General features: G+C 53.8%; 7 protein-coding genes across 7 annotated transcripts; 5 read left to right on the top strand and 2 right to left on the bottom strand.

Moving 5' to 3' along the window:
* Window positions 1–1,815: 1,815 nt before the first annotated feature.
* J4E83_009007 (uncharacterized protein) lies at window positions 1,816–2,923 on the top strand (the record flags this gene model as incomplete). The annotated part of the gene is made up of 2 exons (XM_049335900.1): window positions 1,816–2,194; window positions 2,247–2,923. 2 exons carry the CDS (start codon window positions 1,816–1,818, stop codon window positions 2,921–2,923), a joined length of 1,056 nt encoding a protein of 351 aa, XP_049184934.1.
* A 3,618-nt stretch (window positions 2,924–6,541) lies between these two features.
* On the top strand, window positions 6,542–7,299 carry J4E83_009006 (uncharacterized protein; the record flags this gene model as incomplete). Its single annotated transcript, XM_049335899.1, has 2 exons — window positions 6,542–6,854; window positions 6,926–7,299. The coding sequence occupies 2 exons, from the start codon at window positions 6,542–6,544 to the stop codon at window positions 7,297–7,299; spliced, it is 687 nt and encodes a 228-aa protein (XP_049184933.1).
* Window positions 7,300–9,867: 2,568 nt separating this feature from the next.
* Window positions 9,868–11,289, top strand: J4E83_009005 (uncharacterized protein; the record flags this gene model as incomplete). Its single annotated transcript, XM_049335898.1, has 1 exon — window positions 9,868–11,289. The coding sequence occupies one exon, from the start codon at window positions 9,868–9,870 to the stop codon at window positions 11,287–11,289; it is 1,422 nt and encodes a 473-aa protein (XP_049184932.1).
* Window positions 11,290–11,610: 321 nt separating this feature from the next.
* Window positions 11,611–13,854, bottom strand: J4E83_009004 (uncharacterized protein; the record flags this gene model as incomplete). Its single annotated transcript, XM_049335897.1, has 1 exon — window positions 11,611–13,854. The coding sequence occupies one exon, from the start codon at window positions 13,852–13,854 to the stop codon at window positions 11,611–11,613; it is 2,244 nt and encodes a 747-aa protein (XP_049184931.1).
* Window positions 13,855–15,177: 1,323 nt separating this feature from the next.
* J4E83_009003 (uncharacterized protein) lies at window positions 15,178–15,558 on the bottom strand (the record flags this gene model as incomplete). Its single annotated transcript, XM_049335896.1, has 2 exons — window positions 15,178–15,494; window positions 15,555–15,558. 2 exons carry the CDS (start codon window positions 15,556–15,558, stop codon window positions 15,178–15,180), a joined length of 321 nt encoding a protein of 106 aa, XP_049184930.1.
* Window positions 15,559–17,439: 1,881 nt separating this feature from the next.
* Window positions 17,440–18,717, top strand: J4E83_009002 (uncharacterized protein; the record flags this gene model as incomplete). The annotated part of the gene is made up of 2 exons (XM_049335895.1): window positions 17,440–17,877; window positions 18,334–18,717. 2 exons carry the CDS (start codon window positions 17,440–17,442, stop codon window positions 18,715–18,717), a joined length of 822 nt encoding a protein of 273 aa, XP_049184929.1.
* Window positions 18,718–20,365: 1,648 nt separating this feature from the next.
* On the top strand, window positions 20,366–22,296 carry J4E83_009001 (uncharacterized protein; the record flags this gene model as incomplete). The annotated part of the gene is made up of 2 exons (XM_049335894.1): window positions 20,366–20,569; window positions 20,632–22,296. 2 exons carry the CDS (start codon window positions 20,366–20,368, stop codon window positions 22,294–22,296), a joined length of 1,869 nt encoding a protein of 622 aa, XP_049184928.1.
* Between the last annotated feature and the right edge of the window lie 982 nt (window positions 22,297–23,278).

Here is a 23,278-nt window from a genome sequence, read left to right as displayed (position 1 = left end):
GGAAGGTAGGGTGGGTGGTTTGATGATGTGTTCGCAGTCTAGAGTGTGGAGAGGAGAGGACGGGTCGTCGCAGTGATTTTGAGGCGGCGGCTTGGTGAGTGCCATGATGGAGTAGGGCGTGAGCTGGTTGAGTGGGTGGCGGGTGGGGAAAATTTGGGGTTGAGTGCGAGTGATATGGTAGGCTGCAGTGATGTGACTGTGAAGATATGATGTTGACGGACATGTGGTAGAGATGTCAAAGTGTAAGTGAGATTGCATCTGTTTGAAGGCTGGCGTACTCTCGGCATACAATGACTACGTTGATTGAAGGTGCAGTGCATCCGCTATAGTCGTATTCTTCTTGGCTACTGGAGCCCCAAGTCCCTCTTTCTTACCAGGCAGAGCTCCTTCCAGCCATCGCTTATGCCTTACATCCTTATAACCCACAACCCTGAACGACATCTCCCTCCCCATTGTCCGTTTCGCTTTTACATACATCCCTGTACTCACTTCCTGGAGCAAATGGCCACTTTTCCGTACCGTGCCTGGATCTTCACAGCGCACATTGAATACAACCCGCTCGATTGAATGCCGCTCTGGGAGACTACGGAACGCGTCGCGCCAACTCTGGATGAAGGGAGTCATCAATGGGCCGTAGGTGTCACCGTCGTTCAGAACATCATCGGAGGAGACGAGTGGGGATATTCCGATGTGCAGCTCTTTGATCGCAGTGACGGGAAGTGAGAAGCAGTCGTCGGCGGACTTGCGTGAAGATTGCGGCTGGAGGATGCGGATGTCGGCGTCTGATGTGGCTAGCGCGTTGCCTAGGACTGAGAGGGTCTCGGGATCGTTGATGGTGAGGAGCAGATATGGCGTGTTGCCTGGCATGGTTTCTTCGTAGATATCTGGGCATTCTGACGATGCGGTGAGAGCGTCGGGATGCTCGGTGTCTGTTGTCAGTTCTAGAGAGACTGGCATCGCGAAACGTTGATTGTTCTATGGGTCTTCAAGGAAGAACGGTGTGTAGAGGAGTGAATGTCGATGTTGATGTCAAGGCTTTGACGTTTTGACTCCGCCCGATGTTGACGATTTAGGCAACCATTATGGCAGCCAATGAGCGTGGCTGTCATCCATGCTGCTGGAGAGACCTCATAGTTCTCACTGGCTCTTCGAGCTATTGGTCTCGGTGCCGATACATCCGAATATCGCCGAAATCATACGAAGTTGGGTAGGCGTTCACTTGCTGCAAGTGTCAGTCATCTTGCGCATCGCATGTTGTTACGTCCTAGAGCAAGCACGCACAACCAGCAATCAACGTGAAAGCAGAAGTAGCAAGCTGACGTCATTCCTGAATCACTCGTCAGTCGCGCCTACCCAGCTTCACGATACCTCCGCCAACCTCAGGTGGTGCAACTATATACTACACCACCATGTGAACCCACGTCACGAAATCGTCCGAAGACGCTATGATACGCTCAGTATTCGCTGCGTATACATTGCGCAGTCTGAAATCATGGCGAGGTGAAGACTGCGCGGTTGCTATTGTGCGCGGCCTGCCCTTCACTAACTACGACCGCGTGAGTATGGCCAATTCAAGAACTCACACCCAACTCACCCTCACTTCTTGGCGGTGAATTCCAACTATTCAAATTTATTGTCGCGAGACCGACTCTTCTCTTTCGACTCACTCGACCTCGCCTGACCTACAGTCCAAGCTACCGGCCACCCACCTACCGGACAATCCAGATCGCGCTTGCCGCCTACATCATCCTGTTTCCCAACGTGTTCTCTTCGTTAGCACTCGTGTCGTCGTCTGTCGTCAGACAATTCGGCAACATGCTCAACACTCGGTGGTCGCTCCCAGGACAAGCAGCCGCGCCGACGCCATCTACCAAGCAAAAGACCGACTCCAAGCAGAAGGCCGAGGCCATACACGAGAAAGTCGTCTACCCACGCGTCATAGGATTAAGGGACGCGGACTCATGCAACAACGCGTCCATGTCCTACGAGCACCTTCTCGAATGCGGCCACCTCATCACCACACCCACGCCTGATGAGCGGTGCGCACCCAATTGCTACTGTGTCGAGCACGGATGGCACGAGATTAACGGCGACGAGAAAAAGAAGGCGAAGATGCTGCTGTTCTACTGCGACGCGTGCGCAGAGGAGGAGAACGAAAGGCTCGTGTCTGACACCTTGACATCAACGGGGGCAGGTGAGTTCACTTACTGGCAGTAACGCTAGCAACGACGCTGACCACTTAAAAGAGAACCTGCGTCGTACTCTTCGCGAAAAGGCAGCCATCAAGCGCGAAAAGCAGACCAAGTTCCGCAAATGCTACATCGCACTCAAGATCACCTCGGTGCCTTGCCACACCGACGGCGCACTACGCAAGAGTTATACGCCGCGCAAGGAGCATCATCCTTTCGACATCTCAATCCCTCGAGTAGGCGACAACTTCTTCGAAGACATCCTGGTGAACCCGGTGGAGAAAATGAAGGCGCCTGGCAACATTACCGCGACCGCGCCTGGAGAAGCAAACCACCCCGTCGTCGGCAGTAGCCCAGCCGATCTCGGCGAAGCCGGTGCAAACTACCTGCGATATACGGCAGCGCAATCCGCAGCACCCAAGGCCCTCAAAGCCAAGCCGAGCGCCTCCAACGCTAAGAAGATCGCATCGCTGTCTGCTCCCCGCGAGGCCGCTGCAGCATCACTGGTGGTACCAAGTACCAATGTCGCGCAGAAGATATCACCAAAGCAGTCACGCAAGAGGCCCATCGTCATCGACGACGATGAGGAATACGTGGACGCGCCGGAGAAAGAAGCAGAGGGCGTCAAGAGGACCAGGAAACGACAAAAGGCTACTTCGTTGCCGTTGTCACTGCCAGTTACCCCGAAGAGGAAGCCAGGGCGTCCTAAGGGAAGTGGGCGCAAGAAGATGTGAGGGGTTGATGAATACAGGTGATGCGAAGTCGTGAGGACGTGGAGGTGATGACGAGGTTGGAGATTACATGGACGGGGTGGATGCTGCTATGCGATGCCTGGATACTGTCGTATTTGCCGGGCTGGTATTCTGGTATGGGTACATATTGAATGGAACATGTCGTTGATGATTCTTCTGATGAGGATGTGATGAAGAAGGATAAAGCCTGGTGATGGTGTGCGATGTTGCTTTCACCCCACTTGGCCTGCTGACTAATCTGCATTTTGCCATCTCGCCACTCTTCTCTTCAACGTACCAAATACATGATTTATGTATACAACATGTCTGATGTTGACGTTCATTAACGTAAGTTACATGGTCTATTTCCATGCTCTACTACATCCAATTCCACCCCATCAAACACCTCCCCATATCGCAATTTCCTACCCCCCTTCATCCAAAAACCACTCACAATACGCTAGATAGATACAGTCCAGACAGTACACAGCATACAACGCCTGAGACCAAGATTACCGCGATTTCCATGTTCGACATTTCGTCTAGGCTGTGAACTCTGATATCCTGTCGCCTATCATCTCTTTCTGAAGGGAGACCGCGTTCTAGATCAATCGCATTGCGCTTTTGCTGGTCGTATGTGTTAGGGTGAATGGATAAGAAGGGCATGGCGTTGGTATCAGTTGTTGTTTCTCGAGCAACTGTTGAAGTGGCTGATGAACTGGTTGTAGGGGTACTGTTGTCTGGAGCTCATGATAATATGGGTGACATAGTGGATATGGTGAACGAGTGGAACGATTCTATAGAGCGGCCAGGCGCTGATCAGTGAATGTGCAATGCACTGTTTCACTGAAATATCGTGTGAATGAAAGGCATGTGGCGCTGCGAGCCACTTCTGTAGTATTTGATCGGATGGATTTAGGAAACACCTTCGCCCTTGTCCCATACCGCGATCTCCAATCCCCTCACCCGCCAACTACTCACAACACACCAGTCCCATACAGTATAGACAACGCAAAACACACACCGCTCACAACTAAAAGTACCGTGATAGTCATGTTCACCCATTCACCCTGCCTGTACGTCCCAGTATACCGACGTCCACGTCCATCATTTCCGTGCGAGGAGAAACCGCGTTCTAGATCAGGCATGGCGGGTTCTGGCTGGTCGTGCGGGTTGGGGTTGATGAATAAGCCGGTGAGTAAGTGATTGGCGGCTAAGGAGTCGCGAGCAGCTGTCGAAGGGGAGGTTGAAGGGGAGGTTGAAGTAGATGTGGAGGTGTTGTTGTTTGGGGTAAGTGTTGAGGAGGTTGATAAATTGGTTGTAGGGGTACTGTTGTCTGGAGTTCGTAGGATTATGGGTGGCATCGCTATTACTGTCGGTCTGAGTGGAGTGAATCTGAGCGAGGTAAGTGTAAGAACAGTCCCGGCGCTTTATAAGTGAATGTGCAATGGGTTTGTTTGCTGCCTGGGTAGATGGTTGGAAGAAATGTGGTTCTGTGAGTCCCTTCTAGACTAGTTGGTCGAGAGTCGTGGAACTGCCGACATGCTTCCATAGACGGCTGCATGGCTCTCACCATGAATCATTCCTCAGCGCCAGACTCTTCGATGTCGTCCACATATTGTCGAGTCGCAGTGGCGAAGGCCCCCTAAGCAGCATATACCACTTTAGATCTTTTGACGGAACGTAGGGTATGTTTTTCAAAGCCGATGAGTCGCGGACGTACTGAGAATATTCCCGGACAGTCGCTGCAGCCTCCATCTCGCTACCGACGACCCAGACCTTGTCAAACCCACCTATAATCGTATTTGCAACGACGATAAGACAGCCCACTTCGATTGACAGGAGGCGATTCTCCAAGGTTTCTGTGAAGACATCCAATGAATTCTCAAGAAAGACAACATTCTTTAACCGAAGTCTGACTGATAGTCGAAGTAACTTCTGGACTGCGATCCGGTTCAATTTCACATTGACGAGACTCAACGTGTCGAGACTGGAGGTCCAGATCGGACAGAGAAGCTGAGACGATCCCGACACTAGCCCTATCTGAGGCATGGACATGTGAAGCGCGTTGTTTTCTGCGAGCGATCTTCCCGAAAAGGTCAGATGCCGTAAATTTGGACAGCGCAAGGTGTTGGGCATGATGAAAGTGTCGTTGGCCAGTCTCATCTTCAACGAGTCGCTGCTATACGCATCAGACTTGTCGCCACTGTCAAATATGTATTCCAGTGTAGTGAGATGAGAGAGTACCATGTCTCCGGTCGGAAAACCGACGAAGCCAAGTGTGTTGAAGTTGATGGAGGCTTTCCAAAGTCGCTGGCCTTGGCGGTGATCTATGTGTCTAAGCAACGCGTAGAAGATGTTCATGGAGTGTCTGCTTTGAGATTTCGCGCAGGTGTACCGTAGCGGATAATTTTGAGCGAGGCTGAATGAAGGGAGAACAATGTTGCCTGTATTAATTCCGTACAGCTCTTGATAGGGGGCCTGATCCGTGAGACGCAAGTTGTTAGTCTCCCTGAGTGGTGTATGCTTCGTGTACGCTCTATCCACGGAAAGTGGAAGCATGCTGCGGGTTGGCCGGTAGCAAACTGTTTCCAAGTTGATGAACTTGTCCAGCCAACCTACGCTGTTATCTTCCAACCATGTAGACCAAAGATAGGGATCCGTCATCCGGTTGTGTTGACAAGGGCGGTGGAACTCGCGGTCACGATAGCTTAGGCCTGCCCTCTCGAATTCTGCAACCTCCAGCCGTCGTGGCGCCTCATCTTTGTACACTATAGCCCTTACGAGTTTCGCTCGAGCAGGATCGTCAGCGATGCCTTTGAGTATGGCGATGCTCTTTAGATCTGGCGCAAAGCACACAGTGCGATAGAGATACTTCTTAAACCCCGGTTCGTTGCATCCTTTACAGGTCAAGAGGAAGCTCAGCACGTCGTTGTAGCTTTCGTTGTTGTTGCAAACAACATGGTCCAGTACAACGTCGAGAACCTCGTTGGGGAGTGGGAACTGGCTGCGCAATGGCGCTGACGGCGAGCAAGCTTCGTCATGAAATCGTAGGATTTGCGGCTGAACATTGAGACGACCTTCTTCGTCAGTCAGCGTGATTGACCATGGCGCCAACAGGTTCATATTAGCGATGAGACGATTGCGCTTTTGGATACCAGATCAGCGTCAGCAACTGACACACACATATTTATACATGTATCTCGGTCTCGCGAAGGGCGCGTGAACCACATCGGGTGGTCGGACGGCATCACGTGTTGCTGAAGCGTTGTTGCAGCCCTTGTGAGCATTGACAAACGACGAGACAGAATCAGTAGCGGAGGCCAAAGGTTTGTCGCTCTTCTCGGTGTTCTGGCATGCTCTAAGGAACAAATCCTGGTCTCTTGGGTATGATGTATGCATACTCCGCACGCGTAGCGGCATGGGTGTAGCCCGAATGTGGGGCCTCTCACAACTGTTAAAGTACGCCCGGAGCGCGTATCTGCAGCCCCGTCTGCTCGGCACACGTAGGCCATGAGCATAATACCGTATCACAATACTTGACGGTTGGTTGATTACCTGGACATCTTGGGGAGTGTCGCAAAAGAGCCAGTCGTTTGCGCGACCAATCTCATACGCACGATGGCAACGGAGTCGACGAGCACAACCGACTTTGAGCTTCGCCCTGCAAGATTCTCAGATCTTTCTTCGATAGCAACAGTATGGACAGCGGCATTCTTTGACGATGAGATCATCGGCGTGATCATGCATCCGCACCGAAAGGAGTATCCGGACGACGTGTACTGGTTCTTGCTGCGCGGTATCCGAGAACGGTTGTGGGACTGGCGACACAGATTCCTGGTCGTGACAGACGATGAGAAGGTCGTTGGTGCCGCAGACTGGAGGAGGCTAGGAAAAGGCGGAGAAGGCATGGGTTTGGGGCGAACAGATCCGCGTATGTCCATCAAAGTATTCCGCATAGCCTATGAGCGCGCAGCTGGCCTTATCTGACCTCTCTGTTCGCAGGTAATCTCATCGCGCCACTCGTTAAGACATACCACTCCATGTCTCTAGCGCTCTTCCCCAATCGCGCGGCTGATCCTACGCGCACTTCCTTCCTCGACACCGCTGTCGCAAACTCTGAAAAGTACTGGACAGGCCATCGCACTGAGTGCTGGGACTTGCACGTCTGTGGTGTACATCCAGACTACCAAGGAAAAGGTGTCGGAAAGCTGCTGGCCACGTGGGGTGTTCGAGAAGCGCAGAAGGAGGGTGACGGTGTTGTGGCTAGTGTATTGTGCGGAGAGAAGAACAGAGGATTCTATGCGAAGGCTGGCATGGGTGTTCAGGTTTCGGAATCTAAGGGCGATGGAGGCGGCATCGCGTTGTTCACGAGATAGATCGCACGGGCGACGCGTGTCAGCCAATGAGCATTGCCGGAGTTGTGCCGGCGGCATCGCGTCTTTCGTGACGCGTCTGCAACTACCCCATCTTCCTCCCCATCACGCAGCGCTTTCCGTCATCACATTCATCTCTTGCCCATCCTCAATCGTTCCTTGTGAATTGATTAGACAGCACGCAGCACCGCAATGGAAATGAGAAGGAATGACCGAAAATGCCGAACGCGCGGACCGAGCGTAACTGCCTGGCAGCAACACATAGCTGCTGCCACCCGCCGTATTGGATGACTTTCAAACAATGAACCCTTCTCCTCCATCAATCACTCTTATGCCAGGATATCAAATATGCGATTCGCTATTACATTCGCTGGCGGTGTCGTGCTCCATGCTACTGTCTTCGCAAGGCATCGCGAATGGGACCGCCATGCAGCCAACATCCTCATCTCATCATGTGTCCTCTTCGCAGCTACAGTCATAGCACTCGCTGTTAACGGAAATACCTCCTGGATTTCTTCCTTCGCTTCCGCGAGCATCTTAAGCGCGTCCTTCGTCAGCGGCCTTCTCAGCTCTATGACTGTGTATCGACTATTGCTACACCCTCTCAGATCATTTCCAGGACCTATAGCTGCACGGATTACCAGCCTATGGATCATCAAGCAAAACGTCCCTGATCTCGACCTATACGTCAAGATGCGCAGGCTGCACGATCGATACGGGGACTTCGTGCGAACAAGTAGGTTCGGAGAGCATCCAAACGAGTGCACTGTTGACCTTGTTTAGGGCCACGCGAGATTTCGATCTGCCATCCTGATGCGATAGCGGACGTACACGGACCGAGGAGCAAGATCCTGAAAGGCGAATTCTACGATCAGACCTATCCATTTAATAGCCTTCAATTCATCCGCGATACGAACCTCCACAAGGGACAGCGTCGGTACTGGGACAGAGCTTTCCATAGTCCAGGTTAGTGATCGTCGTTTTTGTTTGCTGCTAAGCAGTCAGAGTCGAGCATACACCTCCGTCTGTCCTGCCACTTCCAGTTTTATAGGATCAACGTCGCCAGCTAGCATGATGGAATGTTAGACTATCACAGCTAACAGCTGTAGCACTACGGGGATATGTGCCACGACTCATAAGACACTATCGAATCACTGTCAGTATATTTGCGAGTCATGCAGCATCACGAAACCCGATCGACGCCAGCAGTGCCTTCTTAGACCTATTCTTTGATGTCATATCGGACTTGACATTTGGTCAGTCCTTCAATACACAGAGCACGAAGCAACGAAGTCCGATCGTGACAGAGTTCCTCAGCAAGCAGAAAGTACTCGGCTTCGCCTTGCTGAACATGCCTCTGCTCCACCTCGCTAAAAACCTGCACATGTCCACGAGGAAGCAGAAGCCCTGGGAACGTTGGTATGATGAAGCATTGAAGGCCCGCAGTAAGGTAAGTCAGCCAAGCTCCGATTGACTCATAATGTTGATGCTCATGTGCGAAGAAAACCGTCTCGATGTCGGACATATACACATACTTGCCGCAATCTGCAGACTCCAACGGCAACACTCTTAGAGAGGCCAAGTTGGCTATCGTTGCTGGCGCTGATACAAACGCCATCACAATGTCGATCATTTGCTATCTACTGTGCCGCCATCCTGGGTACCAGGCAAAGCTCCACTATGAGTTGTCAGACTTACGTTCTCTTTTCCCTAACGACGATGATCTGATGAACAAACCTTGCTTGGCCGGCATCATCAAAGAAGCGTTGAGATTGCATCCGCCCGTCCCCTCCGGTCTTCAGCGCGTAACACCCGCAGAAGGCGCAGTCATCGCCGGCCGACACATACCAGGCCATATGAATGTCACAACGCCGACGTACGCGCTACATCGAGGTAGTGCTCTCTCCCACTTGTTGCAGCTTGAGCTGACCTTTCAGATTCCCGCGCGTTCGTTCGACCAAACGAGTTCATTCCCGAACGCTGGTACTCGCGTCCCGACCTCATCCTTCGCAGAGACGCATTCGTGCCATTTGGATACGGCGCGTACAATTGTGCGGGTAAGCCCTTGGCTATGTTACAATTACGCATGGTCCTTGCCATGATCTCCCGACGGTTCACTATGACATTTGCTCCTGGCCAGGAAGCTCTATGCCAGTACTTCATCGATCATCAAGCCGACTGCTTCACGCTCCACCTTCAGCCCCTTCCTTTGATGTTCGAACGAAGAGGCGTGTGAGCGATACCAAGGTGGATCTTGTATCGCGATGTGGCTGGCACATGACCGCATGCTACATTGGCGAAGATGAAACATTGCTACTGCAGTTTGCTGATAGGTCTGCAACATCCTTCCTTGTTCTCCATAGTTGCAATCATTAATATGGACATTCACGAGCTCTCAAACCTGTGAGTGAAATGCGACTTGAGCGGCGAGAGAAGCAGTCACTCAAATGACCCTGAACGACCAGTTGTGCTCCCCTATGGTTCGCTTCCAACCCACACTCCGTTCGCTACCACTGAATTACAGCAACCCTTTTCCCTCCCGCTTTGACCTCAGCCCAAGTAGCCAGAATTATGGGCTTCATGAAGCAAGGCAGCCAACGTCCCCTCGGTAGGCGCCGCACTCTGCACGACTTGCGGAGGGCAGCGCGAAGCCCCAAGCAACCTGAGAATTCCGACCAGACCTTAGTGCAAGCAACAGACGCCTCGCAGGCTCAAGATAACACGTCACGACTTAAAAAACGTGTAAGCACCTTCGGCATCAAAAATGCGCTCACCAAACTACGCATCATCAAAACCAGCGCAGCCCCCACGCAGCCAGTATGGACCCAGTATGAACTCGTTAAACGCATAGGCTCCGGCGGAAACGGCCTCGTAGATCTCTGCTTCGACACCTCAGCCGGAATCCTCGTCGCCGTAAAGACCCTTACCCTCCCAAATCCCGCCGCACCTCTACCAGAAGCAACGATTCTGCAAAACCTAGGCCGCCACGGCAACATCGTCCGTTACTACAACAGTGTCCTGAGTCCACCTCATCCTTCTCGCCTCCAATTGATTTTCGAATACTGTCCCAGAGGCGATCTACTGGATTACCTGGATACCTTGGATGGTCCCATCCCCGAACTATTCCTTTGGCATGTGTTCAAGCATATCGCTTGTGGTCTAGCTTTCCTGCACAGCCGCGGCATCGTACACGGCGATATCAAACCCGCCAACATCCTCCTCACCGCGGCGCGAGAAGGCGAGCGCTTCTCCCTACCCAAGATCGCAGATTTCGGCGCTGCGTCATGTAACCCCTTGCCAGAAATCCCACGAGGCCACATAGGTACACCGTCCTTCCAACCCCCCGAAGCCGACCTTCGCCACGGCCCCGAATCCGATATGTGGTCCTTGGGAAGCATGATGCACGAACTGATACTGGGTCGTGTACCCATGCAGAAAGTGCGGGAGCTGGAGACTGATGCCGAGACTTGGTTTGGGGGGAGTGGACGGGAGATACCGGATGGTGTTGTTGCGCGTGATCTCTATAAGGAGTTTTGTTACTACCAAGCTGGCCACGTTGTTGAACGTACACGCATCGATTGTCCGTCGGAGTATACGACGAAAGTGTACAGTACCCTGCTGAACCATTTCATGATGCGCGCTCTGGACCTCGACTGGGGGAAACGTATCACGGCTAGCCAACTGTGGGACCTGTTGCCTAAGCTCGAAGCTATTGTGCAGGATCTGCATATCCTGGGCACGCCTGATCTTCTCGATAACGACGATAACCTCGAAGATCGACAGGACGTGAATGGTCAAGAGGTCGCATGCGTCACAGACTCCCAGATGCTGCGACAACTGTTCGAGAGATTGGCACGGTGTGCGGATTGGGCGAGTCATCAGGAGATGCGGAGGAGAGGGATGCAGTTGTTGTTTCTTATGGAGGAAGAGGATCATTTTGCGGTTTTTAGGGCGCTGAGGGATGTAAGGGGGTTTTGGGGGATGGAGTGGTGATGTGGGGTGGACGGTTAGGGGGGGGGGGGATGCAAACGCGGTTTGGACTCAAGCTACGAAGTCAGACTGCTGAGGGTGTACTGGGTCCATCAGGCCGTCCTGCAAATCATGATATCACTATTGATGGGAATGATTCTCAAATGGACAACATTGGTTTTCCAGATTATCATGCCGCGGTGTCGCAACTCAAATTGCCGTGGACAAGAACACCAAGTGTGCAACGGATGTCGGTGATAAACTCTGGCTTGTCCGAGTTGCAGCATGAAAAGGGATACATTATCATTACCGCGAGAAAGCAAAATCATGTACCGGCGTCCCCCCTCACAGCCTCGCCGACTCCCTGACCTCCAACCCAGCCATAATCCCCCGACTAATATAATCACTAATCGCCATATTCGTGACCATAGGATTGACGCCACTAGCGCTGGGAAAGACACTGGCATCCGCAACGTAAAGACCCTCAGTGCCCCAGACCTTGCCCTTGGGATCCACAACACCATCTCTCTCCTTTGCACTCATACGACACGTACCCATCTGATGCGCAGACACATACACAGTCTCGGGCGACGGCAGCCCCTTGTTCCTTATCTCATCAAGCCAAGCCACAAACGCAGGGTCGTTGATGCCATCTCCAGACGGTCCCGCGGGGTCGCGGATAAACGGCCGCATATTGGGTATAACGGTGAAGATCTCAGATGCGCCTTCCACATACTGTATCTTCGCCAGCGCAATAACGCCCTCGAGCACATGTCTCTTATCGTAATTACTCGTCTGATACGAGAACCTGACACGTCCATCCACCGGATCCGGATAAACCCTCCCTGTATCCCTATCCCTTGCAATGGATATATACCCAACCATGTGTTTCAGCTTCGCAGCATCAATCTTATACTGCATCGCAGACTTCCAGTCCACCCACATCAGACACGCCGAGGGCACCATATTCGTGGCTTCGAGCTTGACGCCGTGGCCTGCGTTGTCCATGTTTTCGAACTCGGAGACGACGGACGTGAGGATGCCGCCTTCCCATGGTTTTATCTCTTCGGCGTGGTACGCGCCGAGGAAGGTGACGGGGTGCAGGTAGAGGTTTCGTCCGATTTGAGGGTTTTTGAGACCGGAGCGGAGGAGGAGGAGAGGGGATTGCATTGTCCCGCCGGAGACGACGACGCGTTTTGCTTTGATGAGGACGCGACGGGTGGTTAGAGGCGTGCTGGAGACGCCGCCTTGGGCGTCGCGAGAGGTCCACGTCCCGAGGACGCCGGTTGCGACACGCTTGCCGCTTTTGTTGGAGAAGATGATCTTCTCGGCGTGGAAGCCTTCGATAAATTTGGCTCCTGCGCGCGCAGCGTCCGGGAGAAAAGACACGACAGGGCCTTGCTTTTCGCAGGAGCCGCAGCCGAAGTTGCAGTAGCCGCAGTAGTGTTGCTGGCCGCCGGTGTTTTGAGGCACAGGCGCAGCGTTCCAGCCGAGTTTGCGGGCGCCTTCGAGCAAGATCTCGTTGTTGCGGTTTTGCTTGATGTTCTTGTCTGACACGCCCATTCGGTCGCAGACGCGATCGAGCGATTCTTGGAACTGGGCGGATGTGAAGAAGGGGAGGCCGCGGGCTGCCCATTCGCGGCGGACGTAGCCTTGGGTTTGGAGGGAGGCAGACCAGTTTACCGTTCCTCCGCCGCCGAGGGACTGGCCGGCTACTACGCTCACTGAACTGTCGTCGGAGGTTAGGAAGGATCCGCTCATGAAGAGGTGGTGCCAGCCGTCTAGTTCGGCCATGGGGAAGTGGTCTGGCGTCCAGTGGTATGCCTTTTCTACTATCAAAACACGATGTCCGGCTTCAGCGAGGTTCTTCGCCGTCACACCAGCACCACACCCACTACCCACAACCACCACATCTGTTTCAATAATCTCAGGTTCGTCACCTGGAGGTATCTGGATAAACTCATAGTCGAAGCCCTTCCCAGGCCTCATACCAACAGGCACGCGGGGTGCACCTATTACGCGTCTCAGCGAAGGCGACGTCTTGATCCAAGCCTGCTTAGTGATAATCACCAACGAGCGGCGCAGTTGGCGAAGCGGTCCCAACCGCGCGGTAGCCCAGCCCTGGATTATCGACTCCCTTACATGAGCGGGTTGCTCGCTGATTGGCGTGAGATAGCCCGTCAAAGCCAGTGACCCCGCCCGCGTGTTGAGGACATTCAACACCATGCACAGGTCCTTTCTCTGGTTCTGCGGCATGTACATGGCGAAGACGCGCTGCAGCTCCGCTCGAAACGCCGGATCCTGACTCGCATAGTCGTCGAGATACTCCTTCACCGCCGTCTCCGCATCAGGATCGTTTCCGGGCGCTAGAGCCCTCAGCTTGCTGACCGCAGTCGAGTAGTCGGTGTCGGTTGCGGCGAGTTCAGTCTGCGTCTTCGCCGTGGAGATGGGCTTGATTGCTGGGATGACGGCATCCGTGATAGCAAGTAGCGTCTTCCATTGTTGAGGCGTGAGCGGATCCTCAGCTGGGAGCGGAGGCAGCGGAGTAGCTTTCGGCGAAACGGGCTCAGAAGGGAGTGTTGTTGACATCTTGCCACGTAGTTTGGTTTGTGTTCAGGGATAGCCTGGATGTCGCGCGTGGACCATCAAAGGGTCTTGAAGGTGGAGCTGTCGGGCATGCTAAGGACGCAGGCGTCGTTTTGTTTTGTTTCCAACCGTGTCCACTGCGAGAGATGAAGCAACTTCCCCCGCGCCACATGCCGTGCCATTGTTGACGTCTGCTAGCCCGTGGCGGTTCGGTGCCTCGGTTCAGAAAACAAAGTTCATCGACGTGTCCCGGCGGAGGGTTGCCAAGGCTGCCGTTGCTCGTGGATGTCGGAAGGACAGATTCGCCGGAGCCGCCATTGGACGTCTTTCAAGGGCTATAGAGGACGTCGGGATAGGTTAAATCCTGTGATGTCTTGCATTGATCTGCGCGGCAGATCTCAGTCGTAGTTATGTTAGCTGTCGATGAGTGTGGGCCGTTGCGCAACTCAGCGTCGTAGACTGCGGATCTCTCATCAATGCATTGGAAGAGCGTGTCCATGTGATCCGAAGTTCTGGCGGTATCGTGAGGTTGCAGTGGCCGGCGGCGCAGCGTTAGTGAGGCGAATATCCGACGATGGTGGGTGGGTCGGCTCGGTCTTTGAACCAGGATCAGACGGGCGCTTCTTCATCTCGGCGAATCTGGCCGGCGTCTCCAAGACTCCAACGGAGGGAGTCGCTTATCTCTGGATCTAGCAGGAGTACTCCAACTACGCTCGCGCCGTACCTAGGTATGCAGTTGAACTGCCTGTGTTTGCTCAAGTCACAACATAAGACTCGTAACTCAAGACATTGGCCGGCCAAACTTGCATCTCTTGTACCTTCGTCCATATCCTTGCGCATGGTGTAGTCAAAAGAAACTACCGACACACGCGCAATCTTAGAAGCTCGAGCGAACTTCGTGCGAGGCAAATCCTATCAAGGATTATTGCGCAACGTCCCCACGAATCCAATGATCCGGTTGAATCCATCCGGCAGGATCTGGTCGGTGCGCCTCAGGAACATGCAGGGGACCGACTAGAAAGCCATCTCCTGCTAGGCGAGATGAGGTTTCCACAATGCCACTGTCTGTCAAGACACTTGTTCAATGCCTCTTTGGGTGTGATTCCGATGGGAGCATTTGCACTCGAGACTCGATTTCGGTCCCAACAGTTCTTTCTTGGAGAGCAAGCGGCCGTTGGTGTAAGGTATTGAAGGCTCGCTAGTCAAGGCACGTACGTCAGTGCTACCTAGACAAACTAAGATGTTGACTTCAGCTTAAAACTGTGATTAGTTTAATAGCTACAGAATTAGGTGCTCTGTCTTCATGATTTCGCATCGAACAATCCCCTACCGGATCCTCTCCAACCTAGCGCGCATATGCGCTTTACTTCGTGCTTCACATTCCGCAAACTCGCTCTGAGGACGGGGTTTGTTTTCTTCTTTCCAACGCTGAATCTGTTCGTCAAGGCTCGCCAGCTGCTCATCCAGCTGAGCAATCTTAGCCGTGAGTTCGTTTATCTTGTTCGTGCAGATGATCTTCTTATCCTCCTTCTCGCTATCGAAGATATGCCTGGTCTCTTTGTTGAGCTCAGAGAGCTCTTGCGTCGCGGCTATAAGATCCTTCTCGTGCCAGCCCTTGAATGATTTGCTTATACTCGCGTCTCCTTCCAAATGCAAAAGATACTGCCCAGACGTGTCTCTGCAGATTGCATGACCTGGCGAACGCATTGCGATGCGAGATGGTGGATGATGGGTGTAGCTTTGGGAAGTTAGAGATCGTACGGTTGGTGGACATGGGTAAGAGGCTGGGTGGTTGTGACGTGACGTAGTGACCCAAAAAGCGCCGCCGAACATCACATGAAAGATGTTCTTCAGCTTCACCGTCACTTTTACTTCGGTGCAAGAGATGCCAAGATCTAGCAACACTTGGGACGACGAATAATGATGAATAGCTGATGGAAAGGATGCATTCGAATCCGTGACTTCATCTTGGACGTTTGTAATTGTAAAGGTGACGAGGACTTACCATGCAATCACACTCGGCATTACCAAGACTCTATTCAGACTTCAGTCACCAGAAACTTTGTTCAGGCTCCTCGTGGTTCCTTCAGGAAAGTTGCGGATACGGTGGGGGGTCTTCGGATGTCAGCGTCGCAAGGTTTGGTACGATGTCAAAACCACAACCGGGGATCGCTGCAACGCCACGCAGCACTGCTTCACGATGCACGCACGGTCACAACACCAATACGAACAACGACACTACCGCTGCCCTTAAGCGGGCACGATTTCATTAAGCGGTCCCACATCAGCCAAAGATCGTGAAGTCTGGCCGAATAGCCTCAAGTCCACTTGGAGTGGAGCATAATATATTGGATAATTGCGTCGCGCGCGCCTTGCTCGCGTGGCTACAGAGTGGATGAGGTGCATTGAACAGAATACAGTAGTGGCCAAATGCCCCGCCAGTTGTTGCAAGCTGGCCGTACTTGAGCGGGATGGTAGGGTGTGTGGCGCCTCTCGCGGCATACTTGCCTGTCGTTTAGCTGTGATGTCAAGGCATGTCTATCATGTCTATCAACGTCCATCACCGCCTCTTCTTGCGTTTGCGCAGGGTGTCGCAATCAAGATATGGGGTGAGTGCTATGTCATCACTGTACGGGCGCCCCAGGAAATGAGTTCACGCTTGACGCAGCAGTTCCGTCCTCGGAGAAGGTTGAGGCGTTGCTTTTCTTTTGCAGAGGGCGTGATTGGTTAGAGATAAGGGACGCCCAAACGGGCACAGTGGGGCCCAACGGCTGGCCGCCTCGAGAAGAGGCGAAACGGTCGTGGTGAAGGAATGAGGGTTGCGCTGGGGAAGGGGGAAATGGGGCGTTCGCGTAGGAGATAGAGTCTATTCTCAGCCTAGGAGACTTGTAGTTGTCGAGTCTTTTCAAGTAGAGTGGGAGGGCAGCGTGAAGACAGCGAGCTCGATGCGACGGCCATGTTACAATTAGAATCTCCCAAATGGCCGGTCGTAGCCCGATGATACCCTGTCGTTCGGTCGGTCGCCAAGGGTGCAGGCATCCCCCTTCGGGCATGGCCGCCCATCCGTCAGTTCGCTGCTGGGAAGAGGTCCTGGAGCAGCTGGCGGGCGACAACTTAATTCATCCTGTCCCCAGAGCCTCACCCCAGGTCTCCTCCGCACTCACGCGACACCGCTGTTTCTTATCTACACCTATATCCGCCTCACTCGACGCATATCACATATACGACCACTACCACGACCACGACTATATTCACTATCATGTCCTGCTAAACCACGGTCGACTGTTGGCCCCGGCGTCTGTTGTATCACCGCCCTCGTCTCTTATCGCCTGCACGTCAGCTACCAATTGACACGCACCCTCACCACCAACACGTCCCCAACCGTCCCCAAGGAGCCGCACGCGTCCTGCTGGCCTGTCAGCGTCGTCTGCACCCGTCGCACCACTGCAGAGCCACTGATAGCCTCCCGCTCCCAAAGGCCTGTATCAGACACTCCAGCGCACCAATACCAGCGCAGCACTTCACCGCCTGCACCACGTATCATACGTCTCTCTCGACTTCTCGCCAACCTCAACTCCTCCCGTCACCATGGCCACGACCTTCTCAACCGCGACTGCGATCCCGCAACACGCACCCTACCAGCACCACGCCTACCGCAAGAGCACCCACTCGCAGTACTCGCCCACGCATTCCGGCGTCAACACGCCCGCCAACGTCTCGCCCACGTCGCCGCGCACCACACACCTGCCCCTCGCCCGCCACCAGGGCATCTACCAGCCGCGCACCGCCATCGGCATCCCCGCGGCGCTGCGCAAGACGGAGAAGCCCAGCAGCAAGTCGCCGCCCAAGGTCGACTCGGGCGTGTCGTCCCCGAACCAGGGCTGGTCGGCTGGGACCTACGGGTGGGTCGCCAACGAGGGCAGCGCGACGCCCGTCTCGCAGATTGGCAATGAAGACATGCAGAGCCTCTACAACGCCGAACCACTGTCGCCCGTTGCGGGGCCAATCACACGCAACCACTGGCAGGTATGTATTCGCGCCTTTCCTACTTGTCCGCTATGCCGCTGCTAGCCTGTCCGTGCTTCCCTGTCGCGTGCTCACCTGGCCTGCGAGGGGACCGTCTTACGTACATGGTCCGGTCCCACCGCCTAGCGTGCGTTGGTCTGGCCTCCCGCTGTCTGCAGAGCCGATATGCCGAGCCCTCCAATTCAGCTCAACAAGACGCCTGGGGGGCAAACTCGGCGGCCAAGGTCGATCATGTTGTGCATGTCGCCTTGCCATGGCCTTCGGATAATTTCCATCGTCTGCCGGCAAGCACTGCTTCTGTCCAGACCTGCACGTCGTCCCCCACGCTAGACCTAACCCTACTCTTTTACCCGATGCAGGGCTGGAGTCCGGGCTGTTCGGGCTAGCGACACCTGTCCACTTGTCCACAATTCAGAGTTGCCGTTGCGTCCAGAATCCACACTAACTCATCCCTAGGCCGACGGTTCAACATCGGTGTGCTCGGCATCCAGCTGCCAGGAGCCCTTTGGCTTCTTCCAGCGGCGCCACCACTGCCGCAAGTGCGGCGGCATCTTCTGCTGGCAGCACTCGCACAACAACGTGCGTCTCGACGAGCTCGCCCGCTTCCACCCAGAAGGCCACTGGCACCGTGCCTGCGACCGCTGCCACAGCTCCTTCCGCGAGTGGGAGCATCTCCGCTCCAGCCGCACCAACAGCGAGAGCTCCGATAGCAGCAACAGCAACAGCCCCGCTCCCGCAAAGTCCATCGAGACTCCTGCCCCGGCTAAGCGTCCTGAGAACACGCGCGTAGGCAGCCTCGCCCAGAGCTTCCAGGGCACGTGGAACTGGAGCACTTTCTAAACATGGGCGTTTGCTTGTTATCGCCGCCCACAACTTCCTTCATATCTTCATGACACCTGGACGGACGGACGGACCGATCGGACTTCCTGCTCCTGGCGTACTCTCTTTTGATGATATCCGGAGGGATCCAGTATTGTCGTACCGGCACTGGTCCCATTCCACCTTTTCACTTGCTTCGACACGAAGCTTTCTGCATCTGCATCATCTAAACTGCATAATATCGGCGTCTCTCTCTTGCTTTTTACAACATGGCGTCTTCACCAATCACGGGGTCGGTGGTCTGCGTGTTTTCTCTCTTGTCCTTGCGATTTAGCGTTTTCATTCAACAATTTCAGAGAATGGTCTTCTCTCTCACACATTTTCTCGATCTCTTCCTTTGTGGAGTCGACAAAGATGTTACTGTGTTTTACGGCCGACGAAGATATCCAGAATAATGATTGTTGGAGATGAGTCTTTCTTTCGATGGATCTGTGGTGGTGGCGGCACGCAGTGATGTGCGACGGACGCACGTCTGTTCGAGAAGCCGTGCGTCCATCGCACATCACTGCGTGCCGTCATGACCTGGACGGCTCTAGGCGGTTGGCTGATTGTTATTCGGCTGGGTTGTATATGGTTTATCATGTGGTATGGTATATGAGGGAGATGGTGTGGTGGGTGTAGTTTGTTGAGATGAGATGAAATTACATTGGTATATTCTGAATTCGGGAGTGAAAACGTGTTTTGGTGATGTGCGGGATGTGTTGATGTATGGGAGAAGACATGGCAAGAGGGTTCTTCCCTCTACTTCCGCGCGTGTGTGTGTATCGGTGAGGTGGTGGGCATGCGCATGTATATGTAGTTGGCGTGACTCGCATGTTGTGATGTGGTACCCTGATGGCGTGATGTCGGTCAGGGTTTGGTCGGGCGAGGCTAAGGGCAGGTGTTTGATGCATGTGGATGCTGCTTGTGGGTAATGTACCATAGTATTGGAACTGTTTGGCAGTGAACCCAGTAGTCGAGAACTATAGACGACGTTCACAAATGCGTTATATCTTAGCATCTCCCTTGTAAGGTATCGAGCATGGATGGAGTCGTAGAAACATCTCCACCAACGTGGACCTACCCCAGTATCAAGAACTCCAAACACAATCATGAAAACAGTATGACAAGAACAAAAATACACAAGTAAAGAAAGAGACACAACATTCCACATCACAAACAAACTCCATGACTCCTCCCCATGCTTCGTTCGCACAAAGGCACCATGCGGAGATACCCCGCACTCCGATTGGTCAGATGCAGTGGAGTGCTGATGGCGTTTTTTTGCTGGACGAGCACGACGACGTTTACCGCACGAGTCATCGAGGGATTCTGGTGAGATACGCGAATCTGCCTTGTACATCGTTTGATTTATGCGCTTGATCTAATCTTACTCGAACTTGCTCCGCATTTACGGGTTTGCGACTTTACTGCACGCGCTTCACTTGCTGGCTCGACACCTGCACGATTTCGCTCAACGGATCTCGCTGCGCTCAACACCACTGCGCCCACTTCACTTCGTTCGACGTCCGTCGCCATACGTCCTTCTCTTCTCCAAGCTTTTGGGGGCACCGTCGCCCCCAGGTCAGCAAGAGGATTTCCGAATCGATACTTTGCGCAGATGGCGACAATGGCTCAGACAGCGGTGCAGGGGAATGGGGAGGTGGCGGGGACACTGCACAACACTGGGAATGGTGCTGCGCAAGAAAACGGAAGCAGTAACGAAGCGGCGCAGTCGAACGGAAAGAGGAGGAAACTACATGGGCGCGCATTCTATGAGAGTATCGGCAGTCCAAAGCTCATCCTTGCGCCCATGGTCGAACAGTCAGAGTTCGTATGTCTCTTCACATCTATTTGACTCCGCAGGAAGACGATAGCTAACATCATCGACTGCAGGCATGGCGACTACTCTCGCGCTCGTTCCTCCCCGAATCCCAGCAGAAAGACCTCCTAGCATACACCCCAATGTTTCACTCGAAGATGTTCGGCGAGAAGAGCAACTACCGCGACGCCCACTTCCAGCCCCTCAAATCGACTATCCCCTCACCCAGCGACGAATACCATCTCTCACAACTACCTGAATCAGAAAGACATCTCGACGGCAACCCCGCGTTCGACCGACCCCTCACCGTACAATTCTGCTCAAACGACCCTGAGGACTTTCTGCGCGCGGCAAAACACGTTGCGCCCTTTTGTGATGCGGTGGATCTGAATCTGGGATGTCCACAAGGAATCGCGAAGAGAGGGAAATACGGCGCATTCTTGCAGGAAGACTGGGATCTGATATCGAGGATGATTCGCAAGCTACACGAGGAGCTAGACGTCCCCGTCACAGCAAAGATGCGTGTCCTCGAGACACCAGAAAAAACCCTCGCATACGCGAAGACACTACTAGACGCCGGCGCAAGCATCATCACAGTGCACGGCCGACGCCGAGAACAAAAAGGCCACAACACAGGGCTGGCAGACTGGAAGATGATCCGCCACCTACGCGAGAACCTTCCTAAAGAAACCGTCATATTCGCCAACGGCAACATCCTCCAACACGAAGACATCGCCGCGTGTCTAGAAGCCACAGGCGCAGATGGCGTCATGAGCGCAGAAGGAAACCTTTACGACCCCACCATCTTCGCTGCCCCACCGCCACCCGGCCAGGAAGGACGAGAGTACTGGCGCGGACGCGATGGTAAGGGTGGGTATAGGATGGACGCTGTGATGAGACGGTACATGGACATCATCCACAAATACGCCCTCGGTCAGGAACCACCGCAACGGAAACCGCTCTGGATGCCCGGCGACCCCGACGTCGACGTCGAAGACCCATCAAAACAGTCGGAAGAAACAGCAGAAACAGCCCATTCCAACACGAACACGAACGCAGCAGAAAACGGCAAACGCCCCGCCTCCCAAGGCGAAAGCCCACCAAAGAAGAAACAAAAACCGTTGTCTAAAGCCGCAAAGAAGAAGGAAGCCAGCAACCCCAATCTCACAGCCATGCAAGCCCATCTCTTTCACCTACTGCGTCCGCTGGTTTCTCAACATCATAACGTACGCGATGCGCTTGCACGATCACGGACAGGCGATATTGAGGCGTTTGAGAATGTGTTGAGGCTTGTTGAGGAGGCGGTTAGGGAGGGGATTGTGGGGTATGAGGGGGAGCACGCCAACGACGCTGTCACGGAAGCCCAAGATGTGAAGGAAGAGAGGAAGGTGGATGGAAAGGACGCAAAAGAGGAGGAGGAATTGGATCCTTACGAATCCTCTCTCGCGACTGTTGCAAGGGTCAAGAGGCCGTACTGGGTGTGTCAGCCGTATGTTAGGCCGCTGCCTAAGGAGGCGTTGGAGAAGGGGAGTATGACTGTTAGTAAGAAGGAGAGGAAGAGGGCGGAGGAGGAGGTGGAGAGGAAGAAGAAAGAGGAGGGGTTGGAGAAGAGTGTGGGGTTGGTGCCTGGGGGACGGGTTGAGGAGAGGGTTTTGGGTGGGGAGGATGCGGAAGAGGGAGTGAAAGGGGGGAAGGAGGAGGTTGTTGAGGAGCCGAGGGATGGGGTGGTTTGTGGCTAAAAGCATATCTATAGCTGCGCTGCAATACTCGAGGAGAACATTCACTTGCGCGGCAGTGGCAGTGGCTTTGACAGCGTTCGTGGCTGTGACAGTGGCTGCGCCTGACCCCTACTCCCATCTCCATCACGACAGGCTGGAGCGTACGCGCTACGTCGCATGGCGACTTTAGTGCTGTCAGCAAGGTATCTCGAGTAAGGCGAAGACGCGCACCTTGACGAATGGTCAAACACCATACAGCATGAATTGTCGCAAAGACAATCATAGCAAGAAGCTGAAGGAGAGCAAGCACATCTGATCTTGTCCACATGGTTGGATGCCGTTTCCGAGTGGCTTGGTCAGGGGATGTGGGGGCCAAGAGGGCGGAATTGATAGGCTATGGATTCTTTGACTCTGCTATGCCAACCACCCAATCGAAAGAGATGAGAAAATGTAGCTTCGACTTAGGCTGGGGTGAGGTCTTGTTCTGTGATTGACGAAGTTCGGCATCCGCCCTCTTATCAGCATCTAGATAGCAATACAAGTATGGTAACAAGGCATCAAGTCTATGCGCAGCGAGATCGTGAAGATTAGGGGCATAATTGCTTCGCACATCTGTATCTGGGTGCGGAACGATGAGCATCGGTATCTCGTGGTGGTGCTAGTCGTTATTGAGTTGCGGAGGTGTAGAGTGGTGGCGATCGGATGGCGCTAATGATTACTCGAAACAACGCTAGGACTCTTTCGGCTGCGGAAGGAGCGACAGCGTATGAAGGATGTCGTATACTAGTCCGCTCTGGGGTGCGGAAGCTGACAGTGACGCCGCCCACATGCTTTCGTGTAACTCAGCCTTCTCTTTGCTTTTCAGATCTCTGCCGGTCAGTCAACACATTGGATCTTCGTCTAGTCACTTTAATACCCCAAGGCTACCTACACTCAGCAGCATGTCAACGTCCTACTCACCACTTCATTGCTCTGAGGGCTTCGACTCAGCTGCGCACCTATT

Source organism: Alternaria metachromatica (assembly GCF_023757995.1).
Source record: "Alternaria metachromatica strain BMP 0045 chromosome Unknown scaffold_29, whole genome shotgun sequence".
NCBI classification, from domain to species: domain Eukaryota; kingdom Fungi; phylum Ascomycota; class Dothideomycetes; order Pleosporales; family Pleosporaceae; genus Alternaria; species Alternaria metachromatica.
Note: the sequence above shows the minus strand (reverse complement) of the source record. Positions and strands in the feature narration are given on the sequence as shown.